The sequence below is a fragment of the Peromyscus leucopus genome, chromosome 6 (genome assembly GCF_004664715.2).
Source record: "Peromyscus leucopus breed LL Stock chromosome 6, UCI_PerLeu_2.1, whole genome shotgun sequence".
In the NCBI taxonomy this organism is placed as follows: Eukaryota; Metazoa; Chordata; class Mammalia; order Rodentia; family Cricetidae; genus Peromyscus; species Peromyscus leucopus.
The window spans coordinates 70,289,531-70,301,008 of record NC_051068.1 but is presented as its reverse complement, the minus strand read 5'-3'; the positions used below and the strand labels follow the sequence as shown (position 1 = coordinate 70,301,008).

The 11,478-nt window shown below is 47.2% G+C and overlaps 1 protein-coding gene across 9 annotated transcripts; it reads left to right on the top strand.

Moving 5' to 3' along the window:
- Positions 1-1,134: 1,134 nt before the first annotated feature.
- Positions 1,135-10,777, top strand: C6H1orf54 (chromosome 6 C1orf54 homolog). 9 transcript variants are annotated; one of them, XM_028856239.2, is made up of 7 exons: positions 1,494-1,774; positions 1,888-1,952; positions 3,768-3,854; positions 5,491-5,549; positions 6,125-6,281; positions 9,544-9,645; positions 10,698-10,777. In XM_028856239.2, the coding sequence occupies exons 2-7, from the start codon at positions 1,907-1,909 to the stop codon at positions 10,757-10,759; spliced, it is 513 nt and encodes a 170-aa protein (XP_028712072.1). In that variant the 5' UTR covers positions 1,494-1,774; positions 1,888-1,906; the 3' UTR covers positions 10,760-10,777. The 9 variants fall into 9 exon arrangements, with proteins under 9 accessions (XP_028712070.1, XP_037062797.1, XP_028712075.1 ...); XM_028856241.2 differs by having other exon boundaries at positions 1,503-1,774; positions 6,120-6,281; positions 9,547-9,645; XM_028856240.2 differs by having other exon boundaries at positions 1,503-1,774; positions 6,120-6,281.
- The last annotated feature ends 701 nt before the right edge of the window (positions 10,778-11,478 follow it).

The following is an 11,478-nucleotide window of genomic DNA, read 5'->3' as shown; positions in this document are numbered from 1 at the left end:
ACTTATGTGTTCCAGGGACCCATCTTAGATGCTGAGCAGATATGTATTACATATGTGGGATTTCTCGAGACAGGGTTTCTCTGTGAAATAGCCCTGGCTGTCCTAGAATTCACTCTGGATCAGGCTGGCCTCAAACTCAGAGATCCGCCTGCCTCTGCCTCCCAAATACTGGGATCAAAGGGCCGCAACACTACACCTGGTATTTTTTGTTTTTTGACTGTCTTGTGAGGTCTCAATTGCCTAACAGACTAAACTTAGTTCATTATGCCTAATAAATATGCTGCTGCTTTCTGAATTGAACCGAATGAAAATAGGAAATACCAGAGCAGACAGAACGATAGGGAAGGTGCCTGTGTCTGAAAGGTGGGAGACAGGTATGGCGCCTAACAGGAGGAAGGGTGATGTTTGCTTCCTCTCTTCTTCCATCCTGTATCCAAAAAGCTGGGGGGGAGGGCAACACAAAGTGGAGAGACATAACTGGCTTTGGCTGTTGCAGGCAAAGGGGTACAGTAAAGAAACTGCCAACATGGCCGTTTCCTGGCATGGGTAAGGTTTTATTAGGAGAGAATCGCCAGAGGCATCAGGAAGAGTTCAGAGAAGAGAAGTAGGTGGAACGTGGCCAGCCGTCCAGACATGGCCAGGGCTATCTGCAAGAGGAGGAGAGAGTGCCGGGCAGTGGTGGCGCACGCCTTTAATCCCAGCGCTCGGGAGGCAGAGCCAGGCGGATCTCTGTGAGTTCGAGGCCAGCCTGGTCTCCAAAGCGAGTTCCAGGAAAGGTGCAAAGCTACACAGAGAAATCCTGTCTCGAAAAACCATAAAAAAAAAAAAAAGGAGGAGGAGGGAGAATAGTGGGGGGGAGAGAATAGAGTGAGCACAGTGAGAACAGTGACAGGAGGAGGGAACTGTGGGGGGTGGGGGTGGGGAGCCCATGAGCTAGAGGAGCACAGTGTAGAGAAGGTGAGAAAGGCTAGGATGTTAGTGTGGACTTTTGTTTTTGTTTTCAAGACAGAGTTTCTCTGTGAAGCTTTGGCTGTCCTGGATCTCGCTCTGTAGGCCAGGCTGGCCTCGAACTCACAGAAATTCACCTACCTCTGCTTCCCGAGTGCTGGGATTAAAGGCGTGCACCATCACTGCCAGGCCAGTGTGGACTTTGAAATGTGTAACAGGTATTTGTGATACTGAGGGAGCCTGGAGGCCAGCATAGGATTTAATACACTGATGGTCTCCTCTGGTAGCCATATGTCCCTTCTGCCAGAGGGAAGGGCAACGACTCCATTGGTCAGATGGGAACCCACTTCACAAGTTCCTGTGGATTGCTGGCTTTTATCTACCTTCCAGAAATCCTCCTATAGTCCAGGATGAGCTCACTTCTGGATATATGAACTGCCTTCTGGAAGTTGGGAAACTGGAGTTTCCTTTGGACCTGACAGATTTTTATCAGCGGCAATGCAGAAGGAAATTTGGGAGTCAAACAATGGTTCGTAAACATCACTCTCATCCTCCATAGCCAAGACAGGCAGAGAAGAGGCACCATTTATTTATTGTCTAGAACAGGTCCTCACCCTTTCCTCTCATCATTCCCACGGTGATAAAGGATATTATGAGTCAAGACAAGTCTGCATGGGAAGGAGAAGAGAGTCAAAACGCTGGTCCCCGCAGGCAGCGGGAGTCCCGAGTGGACCTATCTAGGGGGGCTCCCCAGGAATAACAAGTTTGCTTCCATCAACAGGCTTGCCCCTCAGTCCAGCTGCTATGTAACAGATCTGCCGAGCAAGTAGGCGGAGAATTCTGTCCCTTGGGAGAGGAATCACTGCTCCTTCCCAGCAGCGGGGGAGGCTGGGTTAGTGTGGTGGGAAACGGCAGAGTTTCCTCTTTTCTCTCTCACAGCGGCGGTGCACGACCCAGGATGGATGTCCTCTTCGTAGCCTTCCTTGCGGTACCCCTCATCCTGGGTAAGTCCACTTCTGATCCTGAGCCTTTGTACTCGTCCTCTTGTGGTCAGTGGGATGAGAGAAAAGATATAAAGAGGAGGCAAGTGGGCATGTCAGCGGGGAGTGATGGTGCTTTCTCAGCTGCTGGAGTCCAGGCTTGGGGGCAGCGTCAAGATCTGGAAGGTGGAGCCGGGAAACCAAGGGCAAAGCAACGCCAAGTCCTGTCAAAGAAGAGAAGACTGGTGGAGGCCGGAGTCCTAAAGAGAGACCCTGCAGCAGATTGGGCTCAGGTTTCTGTCACTGTCACCACAAAGCTGAACAGAAGAGTGAGGTGCGGGGAAGGGACAAGGGGGGCTCTTGGGTGCCGGGGAGTGAAGGCAGTGAGAGAGGCAAGAGCGGCTCCTTCCCGCGGAGCAGAAGGAAAAACCAACTTCTATGAGCAAAGACACAGGTGTGAGAGAGAGCCAAGCTCGCTGACACCTCCCCAGTTCTTGGGACATAGAGGGGAAAGGATCAAAAAGTCAAGGTCCATTTTGACTACACAGTGAGTTCCTGACTAGCCCCAGACATGTAATGCCCCCTTTACCCCCCTCACCTCCCAGCAAGGTGCGGTGGCGGCACACGCCTTTAGTCCCAGCACTCAGGAGGCAGAGGCAGGCAGATCTCTGAGTTTGGGGCCAGCCTGATCTCCAAAACAAGTTCCAGAACAGCCAGGGCTACACACAGAGAAACTCTGTCTCAAATAAACAAATACTCCCTATAGCAAGAAACAAAACCAAGCTGGGTGTGGTGGCTCACTTCTTTAATTTCAGCACACCAGAGGCAGAGACAGGAGGGTCTTTGTGAGTTCTAGGCTGGTTAGGGATATATAGCGAACCCTGTCTTAAAAAGAAAAAGGAGAAGATATAAATGGATTGGCTCATAGGACAGTCGAGCACCGGCCGCCTTTGGGGACAGAGTCCCAAGAGCAGCTTGGCTCCTTCCCTTCTTTGTTCTCCAGTCTGCCAGGTGGGTCATTGTTTCCCTTTCCTTTAAATCCTGTGTCCTCAGTCTGGGGTCGGAGGGATGTGTTTAGCAGAAGGCCTAGAATTCTGGATTCAATTGTCAACGCCTCACATTTTTAGTTCTAGAAGGGAAGAAAAGGTATGATGGGTCGTTTGGTCCAGCTGACTCATTTGAAGGAAGGGGATGTGAGGCCAGCGGTGGTAGTGTATGCCTCTGATCCCAGCATTTGGGAGGCAGAGGCAGAAGCAGACAGATCTCTGTGAGTTTAAGGCTAGACTGGTCTACACAATGCGTTTCAGCCAAGGCTACGTACAGAGCCCCTGTCTCAAAAAAAAAAAAAAAAAAAAAAAAAAAAAAGAAAAAGAAGAAAAGAAAAGGGGGAGGGATATAAACGGACTGTTCAAACTTCCGCTTAGTTAGCAGGGAAGCTGGAACTAAACCCAAACTCAAAAGCCTGAGATTGTTAGTGTTTTCTGAGAGATGCTGATAAGATCTCTCCCAAGTATAACAAATTTGGGAGCATATGGAATCTATATGCTTTTCCAAGTTTCTGGTCTCCGTCATCTCCCTTGGGGCTTAGAGGATGTGAAAAGATCTGCTTTCTGTCCTGGGAGTTTCGCCCTGAAAGCAGAGTAAGGAGACTGGGCGGGTTTGGAGGGGCAGAGCGGGGAGCTGAGACCTCTGGAGCGGAGGCAGAAAGAAGGAAAACTAGGAGATCTGGGATCAACTCCTTATGTGCTGTTGCTAAGGGGCTCCAGATGCCCAGCTCCATATGTGCTGTTGCTAAGGGGCTCCAGATGCTTTTGACCTGTAGCTCTTGTCCCTTTGCAGGACAGGAATACGAGGATGAAGAAGAGCTGGAAGAGGGTGATTACTATCAAGTGGCATATTATTATTACACAGTTACCCCTAATTATGGTGCGTATGTGAAAGGATCTGAGTCTTGGTGGGGTAGGAAGAGATTTGGGGAATACTTAATTCAAAGATTGCCCTTCACTTTGCAATAGAACAAGAGGGTCAGACAAAATTTTGGCTGTGAGCAAAACCTACCGAGACTCTTGGTATTCTTTCTCAAGCCCGTGATTTTTTTTTTTTTTAATTAATAACTATTTCATGCTGGGCAGTGGTGGCGTAATCCTTTAACCCCAGCACTCAGGAGACAGGGGCAGGTGGATCTTTGTAAATTCAACTCCAGCCTGGTCTACAGAGCTAGTTCCAGGACAGCCAGGGCTACACAGAGAAATGCTGTCTCAGAAAAACGAATAAACAAACAACAACAAAAAACCAAACAAACAGGAAACAAAAAAAAGAATTTTATGTGTATGAATATTTTGCCTGTGTGTGTGTGTGTGTGTGTGTGTGTGTGTGTGTGTGTGTGTGCACCGCATGTGTGCCCAGTGCCTACGGAGGTCAGAAGAGTGCATTGGATCCCCTGCAACTGGAGTTCCAGATGGTTGTGAGCAAAGAGGTGGGTGCTGGGAACTGAACTCAGGTCTATCTGCAAGAATGGCCAGTGCTCCTAACCTCTAAACTGTCTCTCCAGCCCCTTAAGATCATGATATTTTTATTCTTTGGAAAATGTCTGGAGCAATTTGGAAATTTTTCAATTTGTAAATTACTTTAGATACTACATTGACAATATAAATCTATTTAAAAAGATTCAGCCAGGCATGGTGATGGACATCTTTAATCCCAGCCCTTGGGAGGCAGAAGCTGTTGGATCTCTGTGAGTCTGAGGCCAGCTTGGTCTACAGAGCAAGTTCCAGGACAGCTAAGGCTGTTTCACAGAGAAACCCTGTCTCTAAAGACAAAACAAAAAGATTTAGTTTTCATTATAATTCTCAATTATGTCTATTGGAGGGGTGTGTACTTGTACATGAGTGAAGTTGCCATGGAGATCAGAGGTGTCAAATCCCACTGGAGCTGGAGTTACGAGAGACTGAAAGCAACTCAGTATGGGGTCTAGAAATTAAACTCAGGTCCCCTGAAAGAGAAATACATGTTCTTAACTGCTAAGTCAGCTCCAACTCACAAGCCTCTTTTCTCTTATTTATTTATTTTTATTTATTTATTTTTTATCTGCATTAGTGTTTTGCCATGGGTGTCGGGTCCCCTGGAACTGGAGCTACAGACAGTTGTGAGCTGCTGTGTGGGTGCTGGGAATTGAAGGGAATTGAACCCGGGTCCTCTGGAAGAGCAGTCAGTGCTCTTAACCGCTGAGTCATCTCTCTAGCCCCACAAACTTTTTGTTTGTTTGTTTTTCACACAGAGTTTCTCTGTATAGCCCTAGCTGTCCTGGAACTTGATTTGTAGACCAAGCTGACCTCGAACTCACAGAGAACCACCTGCCTCTGCCTCCCAAGTGCTGAGATTAAAGGCGCCGCTGCCGCCACCGCCTGGCCTCACAAACATTTTTCACAATGAAAATAACGAAAAGTAGATCGTACCAACACCTTTTACAGCTTAGGAAAGGTCACGTATTCTGAGCATGAAGTATTCTGAGCAGTGCCTTCCCCTTTGATTCTTTTTCTTTTTTCTTTTTCCTCTTCTCCAGATGACTTTAGTGTAAACTTCACTGTTGATTACTCCATGTTTGAGTCGGAGGACAGGTTGGTGAGTGACTTCTCTATCTAAGAGGGTCAGGACCAATACAGTCGACAGAAGTGCTGGGAAGTGCTGACATGTAACAGACTAGCAGGAATGGAAAGCAGGCTGGGTATGGCGGTTCCCTTCTACAACCCCAGCACTTAGGAGGCAGAGGCAGGAAGGTTGCCGTGGGCTGAAGGTCAGCCCGATCTACACAGCAAGTTCCAGTCCATCCAGGACTGTTGAGTAAGGCTGTCTGAGGAGAAAAAGAAAGTAAGTGAGAAGAGAAAACCTGGTGGATAGAAACGAGAACATGGGTCCCCACCGGACCTGTTAACTGTAGCTGGGTGAAGGAAGCCAGAACCTCATGGCCTTACTAACACATGAAGAAGGGGCAGGCAATCAAGGGAATGCTGAATGGAATACATACACAATCCATGCTAGCGCTGGGCCCAGACAACAATCCCTCATCTTCAGTTTTAGTCATGTGGGGTAGGAGGCTTGCTTGAAGGAAAAGATGAAAAACCCTAAATAGAGCGTCTGTGGGGACGTTAGCTGGAAGAACTGAAAACTCTTTCCCAATCCTGCCGAGGTCAGAGCAGGCTACAGAAGGAGGTGACAACAGAGGCCGTAGAGACCACCATCAGTCTTCAGACAGAAGCTGTGGACCAGCAGAACCCTGTAACAACGAGACCAGCGAGACCAACGAGACCAGCGAGACCAACGAGACCAACAACGAGACCAGCGACAACAGAGCCAGTGAGTCAAAGGGGGATGGATGAAGGAGGAGGGAGACACCATAGCTCTTGTCCTGACGGATCTCATGCCTAGGGACCCTGAATGAACAGGGCAGGTATTGGTAGGGGGGAGAACCGCACAATGAATTCTTCCACGTAGGGACTCCATTTTGGTTTTTGTTGCTGTGCTCAAACACTGACAAAAACGACTTGGGTTCATTTCATCTTACGACTACCAGGTCACACTTCGCCACTGCAAGGAGTCAGGGCAGGAACTCAAGCCAGGAGCTGAAGCACAGACTTTGGAGACACACTGCTTCCTGGCTTGTTTCCATGACTTGCTCGGCTTGCTCTCTTATGCCACTTGCCCACCGTGGGCTGGCTCCTTCTATATCGATCACTAATCAAGAAAATTCGCCGGGCGTGGTGGCAGATGCCTTTGATCCCAGCACTTGGAAGGCAGAGGCAGGTGGATCTCTGTGAGTTCGAGGCCAGCCTGGGCTACAGAGTGAGTTCCAGGACAGGCTCCATAGCTATATAGAGAAACCCTGTCTTGAAAAGCCAAAAAGAAGAAAAGAAAAAGAAAAAGGAAGTTCCCCCAAAGATATTCCCACAATCCAATCCGGTGGAGATAATTCCTCAGATGAGGTTCCTGTCCAGTGACTCTAGTTTGTGTCAACTATCCAGGAGAACAGGTATCACCCTTGGGCCATATCACATGTGTGGAGGCCAGAGGACCCCTCTGGGGAGTCAGTTTGTCAGGCTTCAGTGGTATGTGCTTTTACCTGCTGAGCTGGTCCAGATTTTGTTTTTAGACACAACTCAAGACCAAGACTAAACAGCTTCTGCTGGTTAGGTGTTCTGAAAGGACAGACGATTAGGAAGAATAGTTACTACGAGAGTGAAAGCTGCTGAGGGAGGGAAGCGGAACAGACAGTTATGTCTGGTGATTAGGGTACGACAGAAGGAACCTGTGCAGAGGGGAACAGTAGGAACCTACAATATCTACAAGGGCTGGGTTGCAAAGGAAACTCAAGAATTAAGTTTTTGCCATGTGGGGTTGGGGGACAGGAGGCTTCCTTGCAGGAGAGGGTGATGAGGAGAAAAACTCGAAATAAGCCATCTGTGGGGATGTTGGATGGAAGCCAGACTAGCCTGAGGGACAGAGCAAGACCCTATTGGGGAAAAAAATGGCCAGGCATGGTGGCACATGCTTTTAATCCCAGCACTCTAGAGCCAGAGGCAGGTGGATCTCTGTAAGTTCCAGGCCAGTTTGGTCTACACGGCAAGTTCCAGGACATCCAGAGCTACATAGACTCTGTCTTAGAAAACTTTTTTGAGCAGTGAGCTGGCTCATCAAATAAAGGTATTTGCTAACAAGCCTGAGGACCTCGGCCAAGTTTGGTCCCTGAGACCTGCTTGGTAGAAGGATACAAGAGATTCCAAGAGTTGTCCATTGGTTTCCACACATGTGACTTCCCATGCCCTCCCACCTAAATAGATAAATGTGAAAAACTGCACAAGTCCTTTCGTTTTGTGTAGTAATATTATATACATCAAGTTAGGGAAAAATAGATAGTCTGAAATGTTGGGCTGGACTTCAGGCTGATAAGCAATAAGGAGCCTGGTGAGGACTGCAGCAGGGTGAAGACAATGGAATCAAAATTTAGGAAAAGTCTTCATCTGGTTATATGCAAGATGCATAGTGGAAAAGTTTATGCTGTCCCAGAAACATCTGCTAAAGGGCTGGACTAGGAGAGTAGCGCATAAATTGAGAATAGAGAAATAAAGTTAGAAGAAAATGCCTCTCTTCAGTGATAATTTTATAAAGGAGAGTTAAGATAACTTACAGACTTTAACCATGTTTGGAGAGGACCAGAGAGGTGGCTCAGATGGTAAAGATGTCTGCCACCAAGATGATCTGAGTTCAATCCCCAGGTCCCATGTGATGGAAAGAATGTACCCGATTCTTCAAGTTGTCCTCTGACCTCTGCATATGCACACATACACACACCAACAAACATGTACCCACGAAACAGAAACAGAATCTAATAAACATATTTGGGGGAAATGGTTAGCCAAAATGGGAACTATTGGAGACCAGAGTGGCTTAGGAGGGAAGTGATCATTTTGCCAGTCCTGTGGGTGTCCTGAAACTGAACTAGATCAGTAGACCTAAGGGCCAAGCTGTAGTTGTGAAAGTAGGAAGGCCAGTGACTAAGTCAGTGGAGGAAGAGAAATCAACCAAAGAAATGGAAGAGACAGGCAGACAGCCAACTTTGCATTATAGGGACTAGAAGAGAAAGCTTGATATAATCACTCAAAAGCTACCAAGAGCCCAAAACCTATCTCAAAAATAAGGAAGGCTTGTGTAAGGTGCATGCTTTAATCTTGGCACTCGGGAGGCAGAGGCAGGCAGATCTCTCTGAGTTCGAGTCTAGCCTGGTCTACACAGTGAGTACTAGAAAAGCTGGAGCTATATAGAGAGACTCTGTCTGAAAAAAATAAAGAAAGAAAGAAGAAAGAAGAGATTGGGATGTAGTTCAGTGGTAGAGTCATTGTGTGACATTTGCAAGGCTCTGGTTTTCATCTCTATGGTGGGTGTGTGTGATGATGAACATTATGAGGAAATGTAACAAATATAGAGCCATCTGAAAAATAAAAAATAAGAAAAAAGCCAGGCGTTGGTGGCGCACGCCTTTAATCCCAGCACTCGGGAGGCAGAGGCAGGTGGATCTCTGTGAGTTTGAGGCCAGCCTGGTCTACAGAGAGAGATCCAGGACAGGCACCAAAACTACACAGAGAAACCCTGTCTCGAAAACAACAACAACAAAAACCCCACCAAACACCAATGGCTATAAGAGGCAAAGGGAGCATAAAAGCAGCCGAGAAGCAGTGGAACACAAATGGGAGCGACTGGTCGGTTGGGCAAGCAAAGCCTGACAGCAAATACCCCACCCGTGTTTTTAAATGGATAGTGGGTTCTCTAGAGACGGTAAGCCTCTCCTGAGCACAGGAACTACGTCTTATTTATAGCCCCCAAAACACCCAGCACAGTGACTAGCAAAAAAAGCCATGTACACAAAAGATAAAACATCGAATGTCATTGAGAATTGTGGCCTCCCAAGTAGGAAGAATTCTTACAGTGATGGGGAGGAGGGCTGAATCTCCTTTCAGAGCAAAGGTAGGGGAGAAGGGGTTTGGGTAAAGGAGTGTCTATCTTCCTGGAGGTGGGATGGGAATTACTAGGAAGGTGACAATGACCTATTGTGTGTGTGTTTTAGCAGAGTCCAGATCAGAATGGTGCTGTGTCCAGTCTGCAGAGTGCTGTGTCCTGTCTTCTCTTATGGACCCTCCTTCAAGGGGGGATGCATCTTATGTAGAAGGTAAGAGGCCAGCCACTGCTTTTGTGGGGGTGCTCCGAAGTAATTCTTACCAACCTGCTCAGTTCTCCTATGCTTAAGGAAAGAAACGGGATCACATTTAGAAATATCTAACCATCTAACCTTGAAGAAATTTGTAATAAATTGAAACAAAGACTTTTGTGATGTCATTTTTTTTTTATTCTAATCTGGGAGGACTTAAGACCTCCCAGGAGAAGGCAGGTTGAATGAGGGAGACTTTCCCAAACTCCCAAGACTGGAAAACCAGGGCTGGTTCCACTCTGGCCAGGTTTGAAGTTATGGCAGGTGCCAGAGGTCAAAATGGGTGTGTGCTACAACCCTGTAAGAGCCAAGAGGCAAAGTTCAGCAGGAGGAAGGAAGCATGAAAGGGACACGTCTTTCTCAACAAAGAGTGGAGATCCCATCTTAGAACATGAACTCCGCGGAGTCTGCACAGAGACGGGAGCGAGGGCAGACTTCTTGGCCTCTTGATCTTGTGCTTTGGCTTTATTGTTTTTAATTATGTGTATGTATAGAGGAGGGGTGTGGATACAGGAATGGGGTGCTTAGGAGGCCAGAGGCACCAGAGCTCCGGGAATGCGGTCACAGGTGTTTGGGAACCACCTGGCATAAGTGCTAGGAACTGAACTTAGCTGGCAGACTGTCAATTGTCGGTGGTGGCACATGCTTTTTGGTTTTTCTGTTTTTCGAGACAGGGTTTCTCTGTGCAGTTTTGGTGCCTGTCCTGGAACTCGCTCTGTAGCCCAGGCTGGCCTCGAACTCACAGAGATCCTCCTTCCTCTGCCTTCCGAGTGCTGGGATTAAAGGCATGCACCACCACCGCCCGGCCAGCACATGCTTTTAATTCCAGCACTTGGGAGGCAGAGCCAGGCGGATCTCTGTGAGTTCGAAGCCAGCTCTGGTTTATAGAGCTAGTTCCAGAACAGCCAAGGCTACACAAAAAAATCCTGTCTTGAAAAACAAAACAGAAAGCAATGTGTTTTCTTAAACACCAAGTCAACCACCTGATCCTGTTTTTATGCCCCTCCCTCCAGGTGAGAGAAGGCTGCTACGACTCTTCAGACTAGACTTTGGCAAGAAGTTGGATGAAAAATAAAGTTAAAAAAAATGTCTACTTCTTATTGATGGTTTGTTCTAAAGTCAACACTGACATGTACACCAAAACTTGGGGGGCATGAAGGGCAGATTAGAAAGAGAATTAGAAATTAGTGTAGTGGCATGTGCCCAGCATTCAGGAGGAGGAGGAGGCAAGCTGATCTCTGAGCTCAAGGCCAGCCTGGTCTACAAAGAGAGTTCCTCCGGGGCAGCCAGGGCTACGCACAGAAACTCTATCGCGGAAAACAAACAAACAAACTTGAATTACTCGTCAATTAACTGGCAGGAATCATACCCTATAAATAAATCTAGAGTTTAGGGTAGAAAAGAGAATACTCACAGGTAACAGGTTTCTAATGGTCCCATGCGGCTCTGGCTGGTCTTGAACCGAGCTCCTGTGTCCATCCTCCAGGATTACAGCAGGAGCGAGCCATCATATCGAGATTAATTATACTTTATTTGATGTTGTCTTGAAACTTTGTGTTTGGGAAAACAGTGCTGAGGTTTAATTTAGAAACCCTTTTCTTTTTCTAAAATAACCATATTGCTAAATATAAGTAAAAAGTATTCGAATGTATTTAAAATAATCACGCATTCTCCAATTCCCAACTTAAATCCCTGTCCAACTTTTTCTTTTAGTAAGAATATGCATACAAGAAATGAAAATTCCTGTCTCTTCTCCCGACCCTAATCAGAACTAGAGTGCCCCCTTGCGATCCA